The 26,870-nt window shown below is 41.0% G+C and overlaps 4 protein-coding genes across 10 annotated transcripts in view; 2 read left to right on the top strand and 2 right to left on the bottom strand.

The window, feature by feature from the left end:
• Window positions 1-1,166: 1,166 nt before the first annotated feature.
• Window positions 1,167-5,594, bottom strand: LOC126396137 (torsin-1A-interacting protein 2-like). 2 transcript variants are annotated; one of them, XM_050053965.1, is made up of 8 exons: window positions 5,383-5,594; window positions 4,963-5,100; window positions 4,229-4,393; window positions 3,586-3,690; window positions 3,348-3,494; window positions 3,085-3,207; window positions 2,936-2,986; window positions 1,167-2,835 (listed from the first exon to the last, which is right to left on the bottom strand). In XM_050053965.1, exons 1-8 carry the CDS (start codon window positions 5,459-5,461, stop codon window positions 2,063-2,065), a joined length of 1,581 nt encoding a protein of 526 aa, XP_049909922.1. In that variant the 5' UTR covers window positions 5,462-5,594; the 3' UTR covers window positions 1,167-2,062. The 2 variants fall into 2 exon arrangements, with proteins under 2 accessions (XP_049909922.1, XP_049909923.1); XM_050053966.1 differs by having other exon boundaries at window positions 4,978-5,100.
• Window positions 5,595-5,622: 28 nt separating this feature from the next.
• LOC126396135 (torsin-1A-interacting protein 2-like) lies at window positions 5,623-12,826 on the top strand. 5 transcript variants are annotated; one of them, XM_050053961.1, is made up of 10 exons: window positions 5,623-5,751; window positions 6,298-6,375; window positions 6,483-6,593; window positions 6,699-6,776; window positions 7,161-7,307; window positions 7,900-8,043; window positions 8,322-8,468; window positions 9,370-9,504; window positions 10,191-10,349; window positions 10,672-12,826. In XM_050053961.1, exons 2-10 carry the CDS (start codon window positions 6,339-6,341, stop codon window positions 11,439-11,441), a joined length of 1,728 nt encoding a protein of 575 aa, XP_049909918.1. In that variant the 5' UTR covers window positions 5,623-5,751; window positions 6,298-6,338; the 3' UTR covers window positions 11,442-12,826. The 5 variants fall into 5 exon arrangements, with proteins under 5 accessions (XP_049909918.1, XP_049909921.1, XP_049909920.1 ...); XM_050053964.1 differs by having other exon boundaries at window positions 6,480-6,593; window positions 7,164-7,307; XM_050053963.1 differs by having other exon boundaries at window positions 6,480-6,593; window positions 7,903-8,043.
• A 139-nt stretch (window positions 12,827-12,965) lies between these two features.
• Window positions 12,966-25,771, top strand: olfml2ba (olfactomedin-like 2Ba). Of its 2 annotated transcripts, none has more exons than XM_050053957.1 (8): window positions 12,966-13,571; window positions 13,678-13,941; window positions 14,220-14,327; window positions 15,720-15,872; window positions 18,819-19,047; window positions 19,511-20,545; window positions 22,171-22,347; window positions 22,444-25,771. In XM_050053957.1, exons 1-8 carry the CDS (start codon window positions 13,404-13,406, stop codon window positions 23,055-23,057), a joined length of 2,748 nt encoding a protein of 915 aa, XP_049909914.1. In that variant the 5' UTR covers window positions 12,966-13,403; the 3' UTR covers window positions 23,058-25,771. The 2 variants fall into 2 exon arrangements, with proteins under 2 accessions (XP_049909914.1, XP_049909915.1); XM_050053958.1 differs by having other exon boundaries at window positions 13,420-13,571; window positions 13,749-13,941.
• atf6 (activating transcription factor 6) overlaps window positions 24,766-26,870 on the bottom strand; it is a 38,390-nt gene continuing 36,285 nt past the window's right edge. The window contains exon 16 of the mRNA XM_050053959.1: window positions 24,766-26,738. Within this exon, the coding sequence (XP_049909916.1) occupies window positions 26,542-26,738 (197 nt within the window). The 3' untranslated portion in view covers window positions 24,766-26,541. The remainder of the gene's footprint in view (window positions 26,739-26,870) is intronic.

Here is a 26,870-nt window from a genome sequence, read left to right as displayed (position 1 = left end):
GGGGACCCCTCCATTATTGACCCCATCAAACAAAATGGGGGCGCTAGAGAGCTAATTTCTTATCTAGGCCTAACCGCCATATGGATTTTTACTAAACTTGGTAGATATGTAGAACAGGACGCCTCAAGGTGACTGGAGAAATTTAACTCTAATTGGCAACTGGGTGGCGCTATAACAACAGAAAAATGCTTACAAATGGCTAAAATGCAACCGACCGCTGTTTTTTTTCCTAATTTTTGGTATGACTAAGTCATGGTATGGTATGCTGCTGCAACAAGGGCTAGCTGCACCTTTTCCATGTGAACTACCAGTGCGCCCCACTTTTAAGTCAATACAACATATAAACACTTTATCTGCCTTTCAACGTGCTACCTCAACCACTAATGTACAGTTTTAGCCCACTAACTATCCCACTATTGGCAATGGTACTACTGTACTTTCAATAAAACAATTGTACTTTCAAATTCATAAAAACTCTGTCTGAATACATTGCTCTTCTTAATGGGTTCAGTTGACTATTTAATCTGCAATTTCCTATGACTTGTATCCCAAACACACCATGTGAAACTGTACGTGGGCAACTGTGCACTCAATGGGTATGGACTAGTTAATCTACAAATAAATGGTCTTGTACTGAATCATACTTGCTAACCTCTTAGTAAATCATTTAACTTCTGTTGCTTTTGTACAGTTATAACCTGGTTCCAAGGTTGGATACTGTACACATGTGGGTCCATCACTATCACCTAAACACTACTTATTAACAGCAGCAGTGCTCTACAACTGTTATGAAGTCAGCTGTCATCAGTGGAGTTTTCTCTGCAACTGAGCATCAAGAGGAAGTACAACTGTGTGTTACATTAATTATTAACTCTTCTAGTTATCAAAATAATCTTTATTGAAAATATACACACATTCATGTGAGCAAAACAAATTTCATCTCATAAGAAAAGGAGGAATGAATGGTATCATAGGAAAAAACACTTACCTGTATTTTTATTTATTTATTTATTTTTTTTTTTTGCACAAATCTTTCTGTAAGAAACCTCGTTTGACTTCTGTTGTCGTCAACATACAATATCAAGTGATTGATTAATGTTTTGGCTCAAATACAGTCTAATCTTTTCCATAGGAGTGTTTAAGGCACATTTTGTGACTTGCTGCCAAACATTTAGTAATATTCATTTATTACAAATTAAGATCACCTGATAAGAACCTGCATGTTTCCAAGGTCTGACACTGTAAGTACATCTCAGTGGTTTCTTGACAACAGGTGCAAAAAAACAAAGCTTTTTATCTTCAATATATATATACACAAAGCATTCAAAAATATTCCAATCTAGGAAAGATAACACAAATATACACATTCAGAAAAAAAACAAAGAATATAAAATATTTATAAAATATACCTCATAAAAGCCAGCACTCTGGATAAGATGGATAGTTAAAGCAAACTTTAGTGCAAATCCAAATGTGTACACCAGAGAATTAAATGAAGGGAAGCACATCTCCATGGGGACATTAAACAGAAATATATAAGCCATCAGTTGTCCGCAAGGTTTGATACAGACCAACAAACATGAACACCTAAAACAAAAGCTGTCGTCAGAAAACAAAACTTTTTTGTTTTATTTTGAGCCTGTGTAATCCATGCTAATTATTTAACCTTTTAGAAGGGTTAAAATCAGTTGAACAAAGTGCTGTCAATACAGATTCATGACACAAAACAAGGATACAACAAATTAAGCTATAGATCGTATGCTAAATGTGCATGAGAACATGGATTTCATATCCTTCTTTGGAAGTGGAATGAAGGCAAAAGCCTGTACATGTATGCATGTATAAAAAAGATCAGTGCTGGACATTTTGTGAGCAGTTAAACTGAATCATCAACAATGGACTGCAGCATGAGAACAATCTCATCTCAGACAGAGAGAGATTAACACAACCTTCAAACATTTTCACTCAAGTCTACATGTGAAATGTAACAGCACACACACGTTATATTTACATGTTCTTCCCAAGCAGGATCAGGCTGGTCCAAAGTGGTATTCTGATGTCATCAGCATCCTTTCTGCTCTACTTCCTTCTCAAACACCACAGGTAAAATAAGATGGGAGATGCGGCTCCACAGTCCACCAAACTTGTCAATGTCCATCTCATTGAAGGCAATCTGGCTGCTGGAGTCCACCAGCCTTTCCTTGAGATAGTCTTGCACCAACTCCTCCACTTGCTTCAGATTCTGATCAACCTTGACCTCATCTTGAGGAAGTAGCACAGTAAACAACAAAAACACCCGCTTGTATGCGGCGTTCTCGTGGTCACAGTAGCGATAAAAAATGAGGGTGGAGCCTGGAGGCAGCTCCTCGAAGCGATGAATAACAGCCACGGGTTTGTCACCGTCAAAAGCCGCTCGCAACTGGCTGTCGATGTCCAGCTTCACCTCATCGCTGCCCTGGCTGGCTTTACTGGCTCCATCGATGTGGAGGACAGAGGCGTTGAGGGCAGCGGAGAAGGAGGAGGCCAGCCCCCGAGCCAGGCAGTGCAGCGTCCTCTCAGCACTCTGCCCTGCAGTAAAGATCAGACTGACTGGCTCTGTGGGCTGGGCTGTCTGGAGGTGCTTCTCCAGGTGGATCTTGCTCCTCTTCCACAAAACAGGCCGCTGATTTGGGAACTGGGCCTCAAGAAGAGACAACTGATCTGCAAACCTTTCTGATTTTACAGCCCCGGATGGAAACTTTCTACTGTCTGCAGTCTTTTTTATCTTGTATGCCAGCAACACGGCAGAACAGAACAGCACCAGGAGAATCAAACGCCATAAACACCATATGACTCCTGGAAAGACACAAGGCCATATTCAAATGTAGAATTGCAACACATGTAGAAGAAGCAGCTTTGGGTTCAAAGATAATGTAATTAAAATACTATAGCTTACCTCTACAGGAATACCCAGAGCTTGTCTTTGCAACTGGCGTTTTCTTTACCCCTTGCAAAAGAAAAAAATCTCATTAAATCAATGTCAAACACGTCACAGCTACATTAGATGTTGCTAATGACTGAATTATTCAGTTGGAGCTGGAATACCTTGTTTTTTGGGCTTAACAGTTTCTTTTTCTGTTGGAATGTTATTCACACGTTGTCGCGTTGTGTAGGGTTTCTCCGAGGCTGGATACGCACTTGGGACATAGTGGTTAACTGACGGTATACCTAAAAGTGAGGCAGAATTTACTGATGTAAAAATCTGATCATTTTTAGAAATGTAAATCCACTGAGGGTGAAGATGCCCAGTGCAATTTTCTTGACAAAAGTGGGGGCGCTAGAAATCTGCCAAAATGAAAAAACAATACCAGTGCTCCTGGCTTTGGCCTCCATTGTTTTCTTGTAGTCAGCCATGCTGGTGACCTTAGGGATCGGCATGTCATGTCTGTTTGCCGGAGGTCTGATTTGTATGGCAGTCTTGGTGGGGGCTACTGGTCCTTTTGTTGATGGTTTTACTGAAAACAAGCAAGCCAGATTACAACGACTGTGTTATCCTCTCTTGATGTAATCACTCCCATGCAGACAAAAGATAGAGCCTTCTCCTACCTCTCGCTGTTTTCATCCAGTCTGCATCTTCATTTACAGCATGACGGGGTCTGCAGCGCTCACCGAGGACGACTCGAGGGGATAAATTCACATCTCCAAGGGCGCCTGATTTATACAGAGGGAAAACCTTGATTTAAATAAAACCACTAAACTGCCTGTGATCAGATCTAATGGCAGCAAGAAATCCAATCAATCAAAGATAAGTTAACTCACAGTTAAATGATCAGACTACACAGAGATGCCACATTAGAAAGCACTTGCATGCATAGATAATTATTAGCTAAGTAATCATTCATTTAATAACATCTGCTTTGGTAGACACACACATCACTGATAACATTTTGGCTCATGCTGAAACAATGAGGCAATTAACTGGTTAGTCGATCATGCAAACATGTATCAACAATTTTGATAACCAGTTAATCTTATAAGCCATTTGTCAAGCAAAAAAGCCACATTCGGCTATTACATCTTCTTAAGTGTGAGACTTTGCTGCCTGTTTGAGTTTTATATAATTTTCAATGATATACATCTATATTGTGAACAACTGACAGTTTTTGAAGAATTCATTAGATGAATGATAGAAAGAAAATGGGCAAAGCGCTAATCAATATCCAAAATATTCATTACTTGCAACCCTAACCTTGGCATATTTCTGGTTGCTCAGTGCCATGAGAGGAATCCTGTATAAAATCCATTTCCTGATCTTCATTTTCCTCCAAATCTCCAACTGATTCCATGTCATTCTCATCCCCACTGTCGCCCGCTGCTCCTCCAGTCCCCAGCCGACTCTTTTTGCTAGGGGACTCTGTTAAGTGAGAAATAAAAAGTATTTTTACACCTGAATAGTACAGTGTGAGGGTTAACTAGGTATATACTGTTAATTTAACAGCCCTATGTTGTAAAAAGTCAGATTTCCGTTTTTTTTTTTTGTTTTTTTTCATATAGAGCAGGTACAGATGGTATATAAACAATGTAAAGGTCTCAACACGCTCAATCCAAGACAAATGCACCCAGTCAATATTCAGAAACTTCGCCTTTAAATGAGCCACAAGGGCTTCCTTGAAGTTGTGATGTCACAACTTTGCTATGAAAAGATAGAAGGTGCCATTACAGTGTCACTGTAGAGACACTGAAAGCGCAGATGTGGAAGACCCTGAAACACTGTCATGTCAGAGCAGATTGGGTTTATTTGTGGTGAAATAGGCTTAAAGAAACAGCCGCTAAAATGGTGCATTTACAACAGGGGGTCAATACAGGTATATTCAGGCAGGCAGTGTCAGAAAAATTAAGTGTTTGTTAAATATTAAAGCATGAATACATATTCTAGTTTAAAACTAAATGAATTTGAAACTGGAAATAAAAATAATATGGGACCTTTAAGCATCCCACCTTCATCCTCTGAGCCATCCTCCACGTCTCTGGAACCATTGACAGCTGCAGCAGGAGCTTGGTTTTCTGTCCTCTTTCTGGTCCTCTTTAGGGGACCCCTGGGGGTCGGTTCATAACTCAATACTGAGACAGAAGCAGAGGGACATAACGGTTATCAAGTTGGTGGTTTGATGTCATCAACTTTTGATGATGAATTAAATACCAAAGAACTCCTTCAAGGACGTAACGTTAAATCCCATTTGCTCATTTGTAATTTTCTAGTCAACACGGATAAAATCAGCCAAAGTAAGTTAAAACTGAAACTGAAGGAGCTTTGTCGTTAAACTCTGAGTGAGCTTCAGTCAGCTAGCTTCGAGGGCTACAATAGCTAAGCTAATTTAATTTAGCCATAGTCACTTTGCTCACCTTTAACATTACCGGAAGAATGCCTTGCTGATCGTCTCAACGGGCGAGACGCCTCTTTTTCAGAAACCCTGGAATCCATTTATGATTAAAAATCGACAGATGCCAAAAACATCAATCAAACAATACGACGAAACATCGTGTCTACAAACAGACAAGCTACTGACTTCCCTATAGCTGTAGGGGAACCATTTTGTGACAGGACGCCGGAAACGTTCTATCGCTTTTAGTCGCCCGGGTGGAAACACGGACACCGCTGAACGTTCCGCCTGGTGATCTGTCAGTGCGACACACGTAACGTAAGCTAAGGAATACGATAAGGAAGCATTAAACCGGCAACCTTCCACGGCGATGTGAACGACGGTGCGTTGGGTAAGACCTGCTCATTAGAAGTAACTATTAAACCTATATGTGTTTTATTTAAGTCACAGGAAGGTAGTTCTTACAGACTAAAGCCATGCATTGTGTTGCTAACTGTTACCAGCATCTCTGTCACTTGTCTGTCAGTTAACTCGTTAGCTAGTAAGCTAACGTCAACAAACACGTTACTTATTTCCATTACCGTCGTTCCTGCTGAGTGAGTTTTGCTAGCAGCGCTAACGTTAGTTACTAACTAGCTAAATAATTACTACGGTGTCTGCTCACACAGGAAATATAACTGTGGATTAGCCCATAAATATTATTCAGGGCAGTCAACAGACAATTCATTGTTTCCAACTTTGAGTTTGAATAGTAAGTTAATTAGCGTTATTGTGTTATGTGCTGACACCTTCAATAATCTAAGACCTAGCATGTTATTTGTTTCAAACCACTGTTAATTGAAACCATGGGGAGTTGAGACTGTTATACAGAGAAGATACATTAGCAGGTTAACATCACTTGAGACTTTGACCATGTGACGAGATTCTGTCCATGCAGCCTTGAACCACCTCCTGAGTGACGTGTCCCCATCCAAAGACATGGCAGAGCAAGACACAGATCACCACCACAAAGCAGGTACTAAAACACTAATGACAAAGTCCATATATATATTGGACTAGTACATTCACTAAACATTTACAGCAGTGGCTTTAATTTATATATGTCCACCTTTTTATCGAAAGGCAAGGAAGAAGAAACACAGCCCGCAAACATGGATCATGTCTCACCATTTGATGAGAGCAAACAGAAGGAGACTGATATTGCTCTGAATCTAAAGCAGCAGCTCTCAGATGGTAAGATATGCAAGCAGGGCCAGTATTAATCCATTCACTGTCTTAACAAATGTGTTTCTGCATCGCCTGTACTAATTAAATTTGGCCTCTGTCTCACCCAACAAGATTCAGCTGCATCATCTGCACCCATGGGCAGTGAGACAAACGACAGTGGTAAAGACATGGAGCAGCATGATGTTAAAAGCAAGTATATAGTATTATATCAGTGTTTCGTTTCCAGCATTTCATTATGTCAGTGTTTCATTTCTATCAAATAGTCTTTCATACACAAACATTCATGGCCAAAAAGACATTTGTTGTTTGTTCTGTTTATTCTTGTCCCTGCACTTAACCCAGAGTAGTGCTCTCAGAGTAGTTTGTCAGTCTTGTTATCTATTTTGTAATGCGTCATCCACAATAATCCACGTGGAGTAATTGAACTTGTAAGGACAAAGGTATGTTGAAGAGAAAGCAAGTGGTTCTCAGCATATACCACATGAGTGAATTATAAAATCAAGTGTCTTAGAAGTTAAAAATTAAATATTAGCTAGTCTGTCAGACTTAACTTGATTTCTGTTTTTACTACAGAAGAATCCTCACCTTCAGATGAGGACATGATGCTGAACATTAAGGAGAAAAGCACCCTGCCTCAGGCTGATGAAGAAAGTCATGGTGATTACAACACAGAGAAACGAAGAAATGAGCAACTCAACATGACAGCTGAGGAGATTTCCAGTGAGTGTTCCTGTTCCTGTCTAAGTGTTATAACAATTGATTGAGACATTACTTTTCATTGCTTCCACCTTTGTTAAAGAGCCAGGTCATTTTCTGAGCAGTTAGAATGAAACTTAAGTGTGTAGTGGCCCTCTGAATCACAAATGAACACCCTCAGCTGCCCATGTCAAATGGACAGTCTCAAAAATGCAGTACAATTTAGAAGTAGTAGCGGGGCATTGGTATGGCTTTGGGATTCATGACCCAACATGCTAAATCACACTGTGACAACATTATTTTTCTTGCCACACCTGCCTGGCTTTACTTAAAAATATCAAATTCAAACTCTGTTCAAACGTAATTCAAGCTAGCTGGCATACACGTAGGGAGAAACCAAACGTAGGGAAGGAATCAAGAAACGTATGTGATGGTAAACAAAATCCTATAGGTAATCCACAGAAGATTACTGTAACAGTTAACCTCATTACACACAACAAAATTCAATGACTTCCCCAAAGCTTTTATAGATTTTACAACTTCCATGACTTTTCCAGATTTTCCATGACTGTGGGAACCCTGCTTAGATGACACTTGATTCTGTTTTTTACTACAGAAGACTCTTCAGCTCCAGATGTGAACACAGTGCTGAATGTGAAGGAGAACAGCCCCGCACTTCAGGCTGATGAAGAAAGTCATGGTGATTATAGCACAGAGAAACCAAGAAATGAGCAACCGACCGTGACAGCTGAGATTTCTGGTGAGTGTTCCTATTCCTTTCAAAGTGGTATAACAGGTGATTCAGGCATTCACTGTTTGTGTTAATGTCTCTGTACTGCAGCTCAGCAAGGAATCATATTCAATTGAAACATACAGAAGGAATTTCACACCAAACCAACATAATGTTATTGTAAATGAATTTGTAAGGCAAAAGGTGTGTTGATGAGAAAGCAGATGGTTCTGAAAATGAAAACCAAACAGTAGCCAACCAATCAGTCAGACTTAACTTCAATGACACTTGATTTCTGTTTACTACAGAAGAACCTTCAGCTCCAGATGAGGACACAAAGCTGAATATGAAGGAGAACAGCACCCCACTCCAGGCTGATGAAAGAAGTCATGGTGATTACAGCACAGGGAAACCAAGAAATGAGCAACCGAACATGGCAGCTGAAAAGATTTCCAGTGAGTGTTCCTATCTGAGTGTTATAACAATTGATTCACACATTATTATTCATTGTTTTCACCTGTGTCAAAGAGCCAGGGCACATATATCGACTCACATTTGTAAAGCTTGCTTCAGACGTCTATATGCGTCATTTGTTGCAGTTATAAGTAATGTAAAAGTTGTGTAACTTGTCTCTCTCACTGGGTCGTGGCCCACTTTACTGTGTTGTGTTAAAGTCAATTTACCGCATACTTTATGTTGTGTGTGTGATGTGTTGGTTCTGTGCAATGAGATGAGGCTTCCATCATGTCATTGCATTCACTGTAAAATATCATCTCTATATAGAAATGTTGCCATCAACACCACAAATACTGCTCAGTTGCAGAAATTCCTTTTTGCCTTGTACAAGCGCACAGTTTTCTGTCAAAGCGTAGGTTCAAATTTTTTCAAGTCTATTGTAGAATAATGCTGTTGTGCCCTTTTTTAGTGCAAAATTCCCTCTCTGTGTTGCTATCCCTCCACTGCAGCTCAGCAAGGAAACGCAAGATACTTTCTTAATTTGGCCAACTCAAGACTGCTGAAGCCTCGTTTTAGCTTTAGCCAGACTTGAGAAGTCATTTTTACTCCAAACACTCCCCAATCACTTACACTGAAATAATTTTAGAAAGGGATCTCTCCATTTCTAGTATGAAATGGAGGAAGAATTACCTTGACCAACAACTGTTTCTATGTACATGTGGACATACGTTAGTATTGTTATAAAATGGACTTAAAAATCGTGAACCTATCCTTTAATTCTGTGAGATTAAAAAGGCAACTCTTATTGCACTGGAAATTTTTAAATCCCATTTAAAATGTAACTGTAGAGACAGTGATGCTTGAGCTGCTGTGGAAGTTAAACTGTTGTATTGTTTTCAGGAGGGCATCACAGTGGGGAGGAGAAAGAACCAGAAACAACCAGCTCACCAACCCTGGGTGACAGAAGTGACCGAGTAGATGGACCTGATAAAGAAATCCCAGACACTGACAACACAAATGCTGAGGCTGGAGAGAGTGAGTGTGACTTTTCTGAAATTTCAATGACTGGAATTTTTTTTTCGAGTTTCAGTCTTAAGTAGTGTCCACTGGTGGAAAAGTAGCGCTGTCAACAATTATTCAAAATTCAAAAATGTATTCGAATAGTACAAAAAAGTAGAAAATTAGATTATGAAAATTATTATTTTATTGTGTTAAAAAAACACACTACTGTTGCTGTCAACCTCTGGAGTTTAGTGGTCTACTGAACTTCAGAGTACCACAGTCACCTTTCCCCTAAGCAGCATGCATGCAACCGCAAAACCAACAGTGCCCCACACTATAACAAGAAACTAAGAGTGTCCCTTTGTGGACAGAAAAGAACATGCTTTTTGAAGCTATAAACAGTACACACAGCACAGTTCAGTGCAAACAGTGCTGACAGAGCCAATGTTATTGACCTGGGGGAGGCGAAATAGGAGGGCCATTACGTTTCCATGACAATACCATCCACCTACTCCATCCACACACATATGGACATAATGTAAGAATAGGTATTTAAATATACTCTAACATATATGAACATTATTTTTGACCCATTTTGACAGCCGTAGTGGGAAGCCAGTGAGGGAGCATGAACATGCAGCTGCACAAGTGGCTTCCAGTGGTTGGAGTGTCTCTTTAGATTAGTTTGTGTTAACCTGTTTTTCTCTCCCAATGATCAGAAGATGGAAGCTGTCCAGAGGAGGTTGTAGCTCCTGAGGAAGAAGAGGAGAAAACGTCCTTCCCACAGGCACAGACACGTGTTGAAACAATTGGTCCTACCATTCAGGAGGCCGCTGATGCCGAACCTGCAGTTCCAGTGGTTCAGAGAGCTCTTGGAGGTAATGTTGTTCTTTTATTCTGGTTTGTCTTCTGTTGTTTCTTTTTTGTGTCATGGTGGTTACCAGCTAAGAAAATGACCAAAGCGGCTCAGTGATGGTCATTTAAAAAGGCTGATCTCTAACATTGGGTGTTGTGTTACTTAATACACAGTCATAAATGACTTACGCTAAGTTCACACTGCAAATGTTCAAAGTTGCCAGATCGCCATACTGTTCACACTACGCAGCTTGCTGTCTTGTGATCAGGAGTCAGTGTAAACTGGGCATTATATATTACTGATAAAATACAGGTTGAGACAATACATGTGCTTTCTCTCCATAGGAAATGGTATGTACCTGCTAGCAGGTGTACTGGTATTAGTTGCCATCCTGATGTCACCTCTCCTCCACCCCGAGTCTCCACCTCAGAAGGACGACGTGCGGCAAATAGACATCTTCCTCAGGCAGCTGGAAAAAGTTAAGACTCAGTTTCCTAACCAGCGTGCTGAGCTCTGGAACAGGAGCAAGATCCACCTGCTGAGGCACCTCCAGACAGCCCAGCCCACAGAGCCAGTCAGTCTGATCCTGACTGCAGGCCACAGAGCCGAGAAGACACTGCACTGCCTGGCTCAGAGCCTGGCCTCCGCCTTCTCTTCTGCCCTCAACGCCTCCGTCCTCCACATCGATGGTGCCAGCAAAGCCAGCCAGGACAGCGACCAGGTCAAACTGGACATCGACAGCAAGTTGCAGGGAGCTTTCGAAGGAGACAAACCTGTGGCTGTCATTAACCGCTTCGAGGAGCTGCCTCCGGGCTCCACCCTTATTTTTTACCGCTACTGTGACCATGAGAATGCTGCCTACAAGAAAACTTGTCTGATCTTCACAGTACTGCTGGGGGAGGAGGAGGAGATTCCTGCCGAGACTCGTTTGAGTACTGTGGAGGAAATGGTGGACGACCATCTTCAGAAGAAGTTCCTCTCTGATGAATATCCAGTATCTTTTGACAAGATGGACATTGACAAGTACGGTGGACTGTGGAGTCGTATTTCTCACCTCATCCTGCCCGTGGCAGCAGACGGAAGGATAGAACATGAAGGGTGCTCGGGGACATAAATAATTACTGTTGAACTTTTAGCTTAAGCACTAAACTACTGGCTGTCTATCAGATTTTTTATTTGGTGACTTAAGTCATTCTGGGGCTTGTAGCAGTGGTTTTTAAAGACCCAAAGGTTTCTTACATACACTGTAATGAAGCTCTCTGCAGATGAAGGTATCATGTAGAAATTAGACTTTTAAAGGAACACTTCACCCCTCATAAGACCATTTGTACATCAGATTCTCTCCTCAAGTTACACTGAATTTGTGAAGAAAACTTTGCTTTTCTTGCATGCCTTATTAGGGAACAGAATCTAAAACTGGAGAAAATTCTAGGGCCACATTAAACAACAGTAAAACTATATTAAAACATCAATTTGCAAACTCTCACACAACTTGTGCAGTATAATCCAAGTCTCATTCATCGAGTCATGTGCTCACTGCTTCCTTAACACATTCATTTTCGCTAAAATCTTACTATTTAAAACTGAAGTCAAACTTATCTGTGCTCTCGTCAAAGCCAGACTCCAAAAACAAAACATAATCTTGGCTGTTTCCCAACTGGTGGGTCCAGGTCCAAAAGTGGGTCGCGGGTCCATTCTGAGTGGACTGCAAGTGACTCATGCAAGTATCAAGTTTATATAAAACACACTTTATTCTGACTTACAGTGAATTTCAAGCGCAGAGATTTTATTTTGAAATGTTGTTTCCTGCTGTAAAGTGATTGACTAATGGACAGCTACTTGACAGAGAGAGCAGAGTAGCTCGCAGACATGGCCAGACGCCAGTATGACGCTGAATAGATTAAACTGTGTGGACCATGAACTAATGACTTCGGAGAAATCTGGATCCCGTGGCTGGACCGGTTGGTACCACTGTTTTAAAGGGTTAGTTCAGCTTCAACAAAGTCCGAGCTACTAAGTTTTGCTCACAAATTCAACATAACATGGGCTGTTTAGCTGATATACAAATGGTCATTTGGGGGGTGAAGTATCCATTTAAGATTATGCTATGGAATGTTTGTCAAAAAAAAAAAAATTGTTGATAATGACTGGTCATTATGAAAAAACTTTGCCCGTGGTGCTTTATTGTTGAAGCATCCTGATCAAATGTAATTGTGGATAACTGCAAGATGTAAAGTGATGCGACTCGGGGCATTGTGGATTTTACATCACAGAGCAACAAGACAGCTTTTCTTTTGGTATCACAGCACAGGGTTTATTACTTTTATGACAAATGTCTTTTCTGCGATTTTCAAACCCACACGGCACCACATGCCTTAACAGAACTTCCTGTGTTCCTTTTTACATACATGTATCACACTACAGGCAGGGGTTTGATGGAAATAAGTGCATACATTGAATGTGCCTTAAAGTACAAATAAACATGTAAATTCAAATTTATTTGCTGTCATTGTAGTGAACACTGTTGTCGCTAGAGGGCAGCAAACCCACAGCTGAAACCGGGCTGCTGAGAGGCATGAAATCAACATGCAACAGGCTACTTTGGATTTAAAGTGGAAATATGCTTTGGATCCATAAATTGCAAGTGGAATCTCAAAGAAAAATCAAATTAGGCTGTAGCTTTTAATGTTTTTTTTATTTGTTACTCATGATAATTTGGCTGCACATCATGTTTGAGGAGTCATTTGAAGCAGTTCAACTCCTCCTCGCCAGTGTGATCAGGTCCGCCTCTTGTCAGCGCTGCTCCAGCTGCAGATGCCGGCTGCTCTCTCACACAGTGCACAGTTTCTCTGCACTCTAAATTAGCCTGCCTTCACTGTGACAATGAACAAGATGACATCGCGCCATAAAGCTTAGCCTCGCTATCCGATGCCTCTTCTGGATACACCTCTCTGATTCTGGAGCCAGAAGCAGGCTATGACATTTTCTTGGCAGCTAAATTAATTTGTGACAGGCTGTGCCTGCTTGTATTATTGCAACATTATTTTTCTTCTCGGCGCTCTGTGAGCCTCACAACATGTATAAGTTATGCATTGTCCTCGCAATGTGCTGTGCGTTTTTACCACGGGGCTTTGCAGCGCCAAAGACCTGGGTAGCAGATCCCAGGTCAGAATTTGAGAGCGAGGCAGAAGAAAGTGACAGGCTGCAGGAGGAGATAGATGGCCAGGAGAGCATCCTCTCTAAGGTAGGAGGAGATGTCCTTTTTCTTTACTACATGTGTTTTATGGACATTTCATCATTTCGTGCGTAAAAATTCGTTGCAAAATACTTCCGTCCTCTTCTCTTTGTAGCTGCTGGGTGATTATGACAAAGTGAAAGCCCTCTCGGAAGGCTCTGACTGTCGGTGTAAATGTGTTGTCAGACCCCTGAGCAGGAGCGCCTGCCGGCGGATAGAAGAAGGGAGCGCCACCGCGCAGGACTTCTACACTGTGGAGACTATCACATCTGGACCAGAGTGCAAGTGCGCCTGCATCGCTCCTCCGTCAGCGGTCAACCCGTGTGAGGGAGAGTTCAGGCTGAAAAAACTTAGAGAAGCTGGAAAAGAGAATGTCAAGGTGAAGTGTCGTCCATGCATACTAGATCCTCCAATACACCTAAGTCCCCATGCTCCAGCGCCAGTAGGCTGGAGGCTGCTGTGATGCCCTCCTGTTAATATCTAGAGAGGCCTGGGTCACTGGGGGTATGGATATCACGCATTATCAGATTCAGGAAAGGATAGCCCCACATTATCCATATGCAAGGACTCAGAGTTTGGATGGGCTGGGGATAGACCTGCTCTACGGATGTCTTGAATTGGTAAACCCTTCTGACGGAATCCATTTGATCATTTTAGCTCTCCACCATCCTGGAGCTGCTGGAGGGCTCCTTCTATGGCATGGATCTACTGAAGCTGCACTCCGTTACCAATAAGCTGCTGGATCGCATGGATAACATTGAAAAGGTACAGACATACTGAACTTTTTTTGTGAGTGTGTGTGTGTGTTAGATTAATGCAAATATGTTGGTGTGACATAAGCACAAAGTGGTGGTAGCAGGTGTCTTTATACTGGTGGCTTCTGGATTCAGACGGTCCAATAAAACACACCCTTTGGGCCAGTTTTCAAATTTATTAGGGGCTGGACCTGGAAGGAGCGCACAGGGCTTTCCATCACACGTGGAAGTTTATCTGCCAGAGTACTGAACCCTTATGTTGACTGAACTGATTATAATGAACCAACAAAATACATCATCCAGTCTTTTTTCCCCCTGTGGTACACTAGTAAATTACTTTAAAATTTTACAAAATAAATGAAAATATTATGTAGAACTGTATTTTTAGTTAACTAAAACTTGTGTCAGTATAAATTAAATGCCTTTAATTTCACAGTAGGCTATGTATCTGCAATTTAAGATAATGAGATCAGAAGCCACCAAACTCTCTGGACTTAAATGAATCATAAACATCATAAAATATAAAGTTGTTCCGCCCAAACAGGTGCAACAAACTCTGTTATTAGCTACTGAGTCACTATTATGTGAGTGTTGAATTTAAAAAAAAATCAAAAGTGATTGAAATAACGTACAGTGCCTGAATTTGAAAGTTTTTTTTTCTCACAACTAGAAACAGCAGCTGCCCGAAACTTGAGCTCCCTCAGTCAAACTTGGTCCAAACCCTCAAGTCTTTTGTATGTGCCCCTGTGCTCTATTGGTACTGAATGACAAAGTGATTTGGCCTGTGGCACAATTCAGAGCACTTTATCATACTGTGGAGTCACATACAACATACTGTACTTGCCAGATGTTAAGAAAGTGGCGATGTACAAATTGTCAGGGCTTCTGAAATGCCCCTTGTCACAAACTTGTCTTGGCATGATAAAGACAGCTGCAGATAAATCAAGCATATCCATTAATAATTTTACTAGTTTCAGCTGCGTCTGTCTTCTACATGACATGTGAAGGTCAGTTGTAGCAGTGGAAGTGTGGTGACATCACTAACCGTTTTATTTAAGTGCATTCACAGAAGACATTTTGACAAGTCACAATAATAAAAGCACAGGTGTAAGTGATTAAATGACTGATGGTTAAACTCCTTATCACTGCTCAAGTTTCAGGATCCTGGTATTGTACATTCTGACTTGCTGTCACACTGTCTTGACTTATCTTGACACTTGAATAGAAAGTCAAAATGTCTGCTGCAAGAAAAGACCTCATGATGACTCAAGATCAGAGGCGCTCCACTGGAACTTTTTCCCTCTGTTAGTGATTATGACTGCCGATGATTGCAGCTTTTTTTCCATCAAAACATGCACAGTACTTTCTGTTAATATCTCGTTTTGTCCACGGCTGCATGAAGGCAGTGTCTCTGAACCACACCAAGGATGAGGTGAGGCCCCAGGAGAGCCCTCCGATCCAGGTGGATGCGACTGAAAGCCCACCCACCTCTCCTCCATCCCGACATGAGGACCAGAAGAGACTCAACGGGGCTGCGGTGTATCAAGACCCACATGTGAGTGACATCTTGATATCACAGGGTCAACAGATGGGGTCACTGAAAGAAAGAGGCTAAGCTATGGATGGCAGTCTGTAGTATGAGGAGTTCTTTACTCTGTTGTACCACAATAACAGTAGTCACTATGTAACTATTATTATGTATCCATAGGGTTATGACATAACACATACTGTGAGTGTAATATTTACTTTGTATTTACGAGATAATTATTGATGCAAAAGTGCAACCACCTTTAATTGACACTGTAAAATGATAAGTATTCCCTTGTTATTCCTGCTTTAAATGGTAGTTAGCACCCAAAATTAAAGTTGTAACAGGTCTGTTATAAAATGACTGCCACACAAAGCACATTACTCAGCTAGTGTTATTATATAAGGTAACAAATTATACAGCAATCCCTAGTATTTACCAGATAATTATGTAACTGCCTTGTACCACACATGAGTAATGCAGTGGTTAGTATTGTCACCTCACAGCAAGAGGGTTCCTGGTTCAAACCCAGGGTGGGGGAGCCCTTTTGTGTGGAGTTTGCATGTTCTCCCCGTGTCAGCTTCCTCCCACAATCCATAGACATAAATTTGGACACTCTAAATTGTCCGTAGGTGTGAATGTGAGTGTGAATGGTTGTCTGTCTCTGTGTGTCAGCCCTGTGATAGTCTGGCAACCTGTCCAGGGTGAACCCTGCCTCTCGCCCAATGACAGCTGGGATAGGCTCCAGCCCCCCCGTGACCTCCAACAGGATAAGCGGTTAAAGAAATGAATGAATGAATGAATCCAGTATTTATATATGTTAATATGCTGTAATAATAGCTAACAACCTGTAACTATATACAGCTTGGACTCCGTGTTCTTTGCTGTATGACTAGTTCTTATCTAATCAGTCGCTTTTGGTTCACTTTGGTTTTCAGTGATTCCACCAGAATGATCTAAATACGAAGTAAATATTGTGCTGTAAACTAAAGTGCTACCACTGCTTGTAAATTTCACACATATTAAATTACACCATTTCTTTGTAAATTGCTATGATGTAAGTCTTTAATGAATTTGTAGCAGCCCATAAACATTGATAAACGCATCCATGGTGAGACATTATGATTCTATCTTGTGTCACATCCATTGGACAAATCCTGATAAACAGTATTCTGCATTTAAAGTCGTCATGAAGGCTGCGACGTCACTGAATCCAGCAAAGAAAGAAGTATAACTGAAGTGATTGGATTCACATGTTGCTGCTCAGACTGTGAAATCATTATTAAGTCTTTGCATACCTTCAAAACAAAAGGAACAATTATGTGTTCTTTCCACAAACTCTCTCATAAAATCATTGTGTCCATGATTAAGGACCAAAAATGTGTAAAAGAATTATTGAGGTAATTGGAAGGTTTGGCAGAGCCAGTGGACAACAGCAGACCTCAGACCAGTGACTGTACCACTGGGGCCTGATCCATGACAGCTTTAATGTGAACCGGAGAGCCTGTCCAGCAGTGTTGGGTGGACCTGGGCTTCACATGCAAGTGATTCACAAGTTTAGTATGTTTCACAAGAACACTAAGAAGCATAAATCAATGAAACCTGAAACTAAAATGATACTTTTGCAACTGGGGTCAACCTTTGTAGTTTTGGTCTCAGTCACCACTCACCAAGATCTGTGAATGTGGCTGTGGCTGCTGTTATAAACAAACCTTGCGTTAACCAAGCTTATTTGGAGGAGAAAATGAAGGTAAATGGTACAAGTATTACCCAAAATGTAATATTTTAAACATGAGTCACAGTTTACAGACTGACTCCCTGGTTCAGCTTTGGCCCACTGTTGTTGCCACAGTTGTGCACACTGCAATAAGAAATTATTACCTACATTTTGGGGGTGCTAATTTACCTCCAAATAAAGTGGTTTACATAATCTGACGTAACTGTTGGTTTGTTTACCGTCCATCTGACTGTTTGACTGCTTGTTTCTTGCCCTGTTTGTTTAAGTGATGTCACGGTGTACCCAGAAACTCACCAAACAAAGAAAGTAAAAGCATTTTACTTTCTTTGTCTTAGTTTTCCAAAAATGAGGTTTGTCTGATGGCTTTGTCTGATTTGGTGCGGCATCTGCAGCGATGCAGGCACTGCAAATCTTTCAATTTACTGGTCGATCTAAGTCCCAACCCTCACCTATGGTCATGAGCTCTGGGTAGTGACCGAAAGAATGAGATCACGGATACAAGCAGCCGAAATGAGTTCCTCCGTGGCGTGGCTGGGCTCAGCCTTAGAGATAGGGTAAGGAGCTCGGACATCCAGAGGGAGCTTGGAGTAGAGCCGCTGCTCCTTCATGTCAAAAGGGGTCAGTTGAGGTGGTTTGGGCATCTGATTAGGATCCTCCTGGGCGCCTCTCGTTGGAGATGTTCCAGGCACATCCCACTGGTAGGAGGCCCCAGGGCAGACCCAGTACATGCTGGAGGGATTACATGTCCCATCTGGCCTGGGAACGCCTTGGGGTTCTCCAGGAGGAGCTGGAAAGCGTTGCTGGGGAGAGGGACGTCTGGGGTGCTTTACTTGGCCTGCTGCCCTCACGACCCAGCCCTGGATAAGCAAATGAAAATGGATGGATGGATGGATGGATGGATGGATGGATGATGTCCACCAGTGCAGTGGTTGTGTAAATTCTATTATTCGCCAAAAAGGTTCATCATGTATATGTTTAACTGTGACACACTAGTCATGTTTTAAGTATTTTATCCCGTATTCTTGCCACTTAATGAGGTCAAACTCAAGAATGTATTTCTTGGTAGGATGAACGTGCATCTGAAACACCATTCAAACTCTCACGTGACACTGAATTCTGTAGTAAAATACCTGTCTGTATCAGCCCAGTGTGTAATCAAACGGATGTCTCATCCTATCACATGGTTTATGTTTTGCACTCATAGAAGTTCTATGTGTCCATCTGTCCACTAACAGGAAAAGTATGAGGAGCGGTTTATTGGGGAAAATCCATCCTTCCTACCGACAGATGGTTCTGCTCAGATCATTGAGGTCAAACCTCAGGTGACTCTCAAAAACGTGGTCAACAAGGAGGCCTCTCAGGTGTCGAAGACCGGTCCCAAAGGATTGATCATCAGAGGAATGACTTTTTATAAATCTGAGCCAGATCCGATGGTGGCCGATGACGGAGAGCCTGGAGAGAACTGTGAGTGCAAAGCTTTTAGTCAGCTTTAAGGGTGTGGGTTAAAAGCAAAGAAAAAAAACACAGTTATTACAGTAGTGTGTTAATCAAGTGATGATCCCATTTACAGCTGTGAAGTGTAAATATAACTTTTCCTTTCATGTCCACATCTGCTAAGTATGAGACAGCAGAAGTGGTTTGGATGAATAATCACATTACATTACTTGATGTCAGAAGATAAAAGCACAAAAGCTTAGTGCTTATCTGAACTGCCTGCCAGCTGTCAGCTGCTCCGTCAGCTGCTGTGGACGCTGCAACCATGTACAGTTAGAAATGGGCTCAATCCTGTGGCTTCTTCTGTTTGTGTGTGCTGTAATTTGTGAGTTCAGATGACGGAAACTGAGAATTTTGATGGTACTTAAAAAATATTTCCTATTTTCTAAAGGCACTCAGATTATTTGACCAAATATTCTTTTCCTTTTTTTAGTTTTTGAGTATCATGGATTCAGTGGTGATGGCCCAGTTAACCTCTTCATTGAGGAGAATCTTCTACAACACAGAGCCCCTCGCCCCAGGGTGAGAGCAGGACCGAGATCATTTCGACCAAAGACGACTTTTTACAGCTCCATGAAGACCAGCCAATCAACAGAAAGGAAAGAAGCTGAGCCCGCCTCAGAGACGCATAATGAGTTCATCAGTGCTGTTGGAACCACATCAGTGGATGTGTCTACAGATGTACAGGGCGATGCATCCACAACGAGAAGCGTCACATTTGGACCATCCTCTACCACACAAAAAAACATCACAGACACCCCACCTCAGACTACTCAAAGAGTCTCTGCTGTGACGACTCAGCGGCCGACCCCTTTCACAATGACTGAACCAGTGGACACTTCTGTAAGCATCACAACCAAAACTTCAATGAACACGACCCAACTGTCCAAAAATACAACCACAAAAGACGTCCCACCAGCATTCACAACAGGAACTACACCAACCACCATGATGGAAACCTCTACCCAGGAGGTGAACGCCCAAATGCAAACCATACCTAGCACCGCAGCACATTCAAGCACACATGCACCAAACCCAACCACAGAGGCTTTAACTACCAGCCCGACTTCCACTATGACCGTCACGACTCATGCTGCTGTGACCTCAGCACCAGTACAGCCGACAACAGCTTCCACACCAGTTACCTCCACGCAGGCTGCTACCACAACACCAGCAGAAGAAACCACGTACACTTCAGGCTCGACTTTACCTCCTACCACACAGAGAGTGACCACTTTGTCTCCCCACACTTCTCCGCCTTTCACCACACCTGTGACTACCTCTTCTTCAGCTGCCACCACCACCACAACAACCACTACCACCACCACTACAACCACGACTACCAGGCCAGCTACTCGAATCAAAAAGAAATACAAAATCGTCTGGGAGGAGGAAGAGGGGGAGGAGGGAGACCCAGAGTTAGACGAGCCAATGCAGAGGCAGGAGGAATTTCCCCCAAAAAAACCTGGTGGGTTGAGTTTTTGTGTCAGATGTCAGTTTTAATATTAACAATCTTGGCTATTAATTGAAACCGTGAGCGACATCACTTTTGTTGTGCTTTCAGATGCCTTTTGCAAATATTTAAACCTTTGAACCCTGAGCATATTGGTGCGATTGCTTTCAAGAACATGGGAAAAAAGGCTATGGGCAACTTGGTAAGAATGTCCCACAAATTGCAAGAAAATAATAGATTTAGAAAATGATTTTGAAAATTAAAAACAAAGGGAAGAAATAGAAAAATAATTATGATTATTACATATTTGATTATTGTAAAAAAAAAAAAAAAAGTATTATAATTTTTAAGCACGTATTCCAGGTAATTTTCTGGCTTGTTTGTTTTTAGATTTTTTTAACTAATTTTCTTGTTTTAAATTTTCACTTTTTACTAATTTCTTGGAATTTATTTGGGTCATTTCTTCTTGTGTTGCTCATTGCCTTTTTCCCCATGTTTCTGAAAGAAATCAAGCCAGTTTGCTCGGGTTTCAAAGGGTCACAATGCTAGCATGATGATGTACATTGTCTACCATGTTTACCATCTTAGTTTAGTGTGTTAGCATGGATGTTAGCACACTGATCAGCCCTAAATACAGCTAAGGTAGATGGTATGTACCCAGATGGAACCAAAGTATTGGATAATTTAAAAAGTTGACCTGACGATGCTATTTGTAATTTTATTATATATATGTATTTTATTCCTGGCATCATGGATATCTGTACCAAATTTCATGGCAGTCCATACAGACATATCTCTAAAAAATCAAGTAACAGCTTCATGGTGGTGCCAGAGGAAAAGTCAGGGGATCACCAAAGTGAGCAGGCTTCATCTTCTGGGGACCATTAATGTCTGAACAAAATTCCATGTCCATCCATCAACTAATGATAATGATAATCTTTATTTATAAAGTGCTTTTCAAAACAGAGTTACAGAGTGCTTTACATGTCAATAATTAAAACAAACAAGACATGAGAACAACAACTTTTAAAAGAACTCATAAAAACACTTTAGTGTATGAAGACTGAGGAAATATAAAACAGTCTAAATGAACTTAAAACTCAAGTAAAATCCGAAAAGGCTCTCCGATAAAAGTATGTTTTAATAAGGGACTTAAAAGAGACCATTGACTCGGCCGATCTGATTTTGGGGCCCTGAGACTCTGGAAGTGGCCCAGAGTGGTTGACCACTTGACCAAACATCCAACCAGCATTGCCATCCCAAGAGCCACGCTGCCAGAGTGGCTAAGAAAAAATCTTATTAAGTTCTTAAAAGAGCTTTACAGCAAAGATATTGGCAAAAAAACCTGTAAATTCCCTTGTTAACATTTGCTGTCTTTGAAAGACTACAAAGTACCCCCATCAAGCCTTAAAACGTCTCATATTGTTGTGGTAGATGTCATTTAGAAATCTATTATATTGATATTGTTTTGTGAATCTCTTGTAATTCAATGCTCAGTTCTGTTTTGCAACCTCAACTTTTCCGTGATTCAAGCTGGTTAATATAAAAGCCTCTAATTATTTTCAGACTCTTTGACATAGGTCTGGATAATGTTAAACTGCCTCTAAATCCTTACTCATGGCTCTCCGACTCTTCCACAGGAGAGTGTAAGGACACTTTGGCAACAATCTCAGAGCCCATAACTCACAACACCTATGGCAAGAACGAGGGAGCGTGGATGAAGGATCCAACGTCTGATAATGACAAAATTTATGTCACTAACTCCTACTACGGAAATAACCTCCTAGAGTTCCGCAACCTGGAGGTTTTCAAACAAGGTAAGTGCCAGCAGACGAAGCTCTAACTACTTCACTTTGTGTTTTCTTTTTGCTTTGATGAATCTCATGCTTCTCCATTCTTTTTATCCTTTCTAGGCCGGTTCACCAACTCATACAAGCTTCCATACAACTGGATCGGCACAGGCCATGTGGTGTACGATGGGGCTTTCTTCTACAACCGCGCCCTCTCCCGGGACATCATCAAGTTTGACCTGCGTCGGCGTTACGTGGCAGCCTGGACCATGCTGCATGATGCTCTGCTTGAAGAGTCATCGTCACTGTGGGAGTGGCGCAGACACTCAGAGGTCGACTTTGCCGTGGACGAGAACGGCCTGTGGATCATCTACCCGGCACTGGACGATGAGGGCTTCTTACAGGAAGTGGTTGTTCTGAGTCGACTGAACCCTTCAGACCTCAGCATGCAGAGGGAGACCACCTGGAGAACCGGGCTCAGGAGGAACCACTATGGGAACTGCTTCGTTGTGTGCGGCGTCCTGTACGCTGTTGACAGCTATAACAAAAGGGACGCTAACCTGGAATATGCCTTTGACACACACACAAACACTCAGATGATTCCCAGGATGCCTTTCACCAACAACTACACCTACACCACGCAGATTGACTACAATCCCAAAGAGGGGATTTTGTACGCGTGGGACAACGGACACCAAGTCACATACAACATTAAGTTTGCCTATGTAGACCCTTAGTAAGGGTTTGATAGTAGTTATTTTAAAAAGTTAAATCTATGGTTTGAATGGATTGTAGATCAGTCCACATGGCCTTCAGTGTGGAGACAAATGGGGGCCAAATGTACAAATATACTAAATGTATTGTGACTAAATTGTTTGGTTCTTATCAAGAATTTTTTAATTTTTATAAAAGAAATAATGAGCCTGATTCCTCAGTCAACACATCAAGTTGTACTGTATATATTGCAATACTGAAGGAAAAAAGAAAAAGAAAAAGAAACCCTATGAGATAAATGAATGTAGATGGGTGTCAGAACCGGTTCATATCTTGGGTACAATAATACGGAAGCACATTGCATTCATGAATAAATGAAAAAACGGACACCTTATCTCATAATTACAAGATAAGATCTTGTTATTACGAGATCCTGATGTACTACGATAAGGCCTAACCTTAACGTTAGCTGATTTGTACGGATATAATGCTTTTAATCTGAAAAACGTTGACCAGAAGTACCGTCCTTGTGTTTCTTGGTGGACTCACTTTACAAATCAGCTAACGTTAACGTTATTACAGTATCAGCGAAAGGCCTTATTGTAGTACGACACCAGGATCTCATAATTACGAGATCTTACGTCGTAAGTACGAGATTTTGTGTTGTAATTGCGGGTTCCTATCTCGCAATTACGAGATCCTGATGTCATAACTACGAGATCTTATTTTGTAATTACGAGATTCTGATGTCATAACTACGAGACGTAATCTCTTAATTACGAGATCCTGATGTCATAACTACGAGACGTAATCTCTTAATTACGAGATCCTGATGTCATAACTATGAGATCTTATCTTGTAATTACGAGATCCTGATGTCATAACTACGAGATCTTATCTTGTAATTACGAGATCCTGATGTCATAACTACGAGATCTTATAACGGTATCCTGATGTCATAACTACGAGATCTTATCTCTTAATTACGAGATCCTGATGTCATAACTAGGAGATCTTATCTCTTAATTACGAGATCCTGATGTCATAACTACGAGATCTTATCTTGTAATTATGAGATCCTGATGTCATAACTACGAGATCTTATCTCTTAATTACGAGATCCTGATGTCATAACTACGAGATCTTATCTTGTAATTACGAGATAATGTGTCGATTTTTGGATTTATTCAGTGAATGCAATGCGCTTCCATACAATAACACTACAAAAAGAACCAATCCATTGAAGCATACTCTTTCAACCAATCCCCCAATTATTTTTCTGTTTTATACACATTATTTTGTATTACATATTTTTTTTGCAGGTCGTCTGCGTGGTAATATCACAGGTGTAGCTGTTGACCTCTGTCTTGTGAAAGCACTTACTCCCTCCATATCAGACTGTTTTGAGGAGACTGCAATAAAGTTTGGAAATACTAACAGAAAATGTCTTCTTTGTTTGGCTTTTCACAGTTAAAGTCAAAATGGTTTTAATTATAGCTTTTGAGTTTTGGTTTCAACTGGCAGATTGTGAGGATTGAAGACAACAAAACCATAAATACAAACATACAGACGATGATTGTTGAAGCCTGTAATTTACTGCTCCTGGGTGTAAATTGAGTTATTGTGCAAGAAAATACATGAACAGACTATTGTACCTGTTGAAGAAAGAAATATAACAATGCAGTTATACAATTCCCCCCAACGGCTTAAAGGATACACACAAAAGGTATAGTTAAAGAAAATCCAGTGTTTATTTTTGTGTATGCACATAACAAAATACAAAAAAAAAACAACCTCACAAGCTTTAAATTGTACTCTTGTTTTGTCCCTAAGATCCGTTGTTTCACAGCAAAAACACTGCGGTGAATCAAACATTTTTTTTAAAAACCAGAATGAAAAAAAAACTACACACACAGGCGGCCTGGCTAAAGAAAACACGAGCGAAGGGCATGTTTTTGAAACACTTTATGGGCATCTGTTGAGCTAAAACATAACCATCTGTACAATCATGGAGCCAAAAGAAATGCACTTTCAGACAGTGAAGTAAAGTATGTTTCATCAACATATACAAAAAAGTACTAATTCTGATGATGTATAATTTCCTGTTTAATTTCAAATTTTAAGGTAGTCAGAACAAGGTTACAGGTTATTAATTTGAGGCATTTAAAGCCAGATCTGATCTTCCCAGGTTCTGCAATTAAAGTGCAAATCTTTACATCAAATTAGTACTAAAGACTTGGATAATGCAACTCCATTACACATTTTTTTAAAAAGAAAGACTTCCTGGTGATTTGCAATTTCAGTATAGGCCTAAGTGCACCAAAAAAAGTGCAATACAGCCCGTGGACGGAGGAGTCAGGACTTTTTCACCAGTGCTTACAAGTCATTGGCTGTTTTAGCTCAAGTGTTAAGGCAGGGGTTTCAGACTTAAAGATAAAATATCACAATGTCCACCCAGTAAAAACTCACCTAGTTCTAATGTGTATGCTATGTGTCCTTCCACTCTACCATTTATAATTTTATATACAATGTCATTTAGTTTTATGCAGTCAATTACAAAAAAAAAAGTTCCCACAAAGCATAATCAGAGGAATAGATATAAAATCAATATATCTTGACAGAATAAATTTTGACCACAGGAGTTGGTACTACCATAACATAATAATAGAAATAAATATGTATACTATCTGAATCTGTTCATCAATATAAGACAAGCACAGTGCAAAGACCCCAAAAACTGAAATTCTCCATCAATACAACGTTAAAAACAGAGCACCTGAAATCCTTAGAGTAATGGAAACCAGCAAACAACATAGTGGTTTAGCTTTCACAGATCACCTGACTTCCTGAGTTTACTGAAAGCCTCTATTGCTGCCCGTCGTTAATCTCTGTACTGTTCACTGATTTCATTATTTATTTAGAGAGGCGAAGAGACTACAAATGATTGAGAGCGACGATTACAGCACTCCGTTTTGTAGCTATGATACAAAACACCAAATTTGTTGTGCTTCTGGGCATTAATATGACAAATGCCTTCCCGGTGAGGTGTATAATCATTTTCTGTTTTGTCTTCTGGCTTTGCAGCTTGTTCTCGAAATTAAGAAGCAAAAAAGGGAAGGGCAGACATGAGGAGAGCTGCTATGGGGTAAAAGTATTTGTGTTATGATGGGGTGACTCAGGGTTCAATGCTCAGCCCCCTGCCGCTAAGCAATTACCCTTATGTGGGGCGTCTGGGGTTACAGGGAGAAGTCAGTGTTGCCACACAAGGAGCTCGGACCCTATTACAGACCAGCTCCGGATATCAGCCCTAATAAAGAATGAGGATTGGAGCTACCTTTGTGTTGTAATGGATTTCATTCAAATCTAAATCAAAAACACGACAACAGAGGGAGTTCACCTGATTTAAATTATATTTCATCACACACAAAAACTGAGGTCTTATCTTCTGTTTGTCTTCATGGGTTTTGTCGAGGAGTTGTGAGTAACAACAGGTGCTGCTGGGTGATCCTAAGCAGAACCCATTAGCACGCCGACAGGAGGCGTGGCCTGGCTGTCAGGCGAGGAGTGCTGGTAGAACGTGTCTGTGCGGTTGACCCGGAGCAAAGGTGGGATGGTGGAAGACCTGATGTGGAGGATCCTGGTGTCTGTTACTTCGCAGTCGATCTGCATCATCACCTCGTAGTCTTTGTCCCTTATGATGCTGTCTGTAATGGCAGGAAAGAAAGCAGGACGGTTGTTAGTTTTTGATGCATAAATAAATAAATTATTGTAGAATAATTTGTGTATTTGCTCTATCAGCAGTAGATTTATATCACAGCAAAGGACTTAATCAACTC

The sequence above is a fragment of the Epinephelus moara genome, chromosome 10 (assembly GCF_006386435.1).
Source record: "Epinephelus moara isolate mb chromosome 10, YSFRI_EMoa_1.0, whole genome shotgun sequence".
Lineage (NCBI taxonomy): Eukaryota > Metazoa > Chordata > Actinopteri > Perciformes > Serranidae > Epinephelus > Epinephelus moara.
This window is presented reverse-complemented; position numbering and strand designations above follow the sequence as displayed.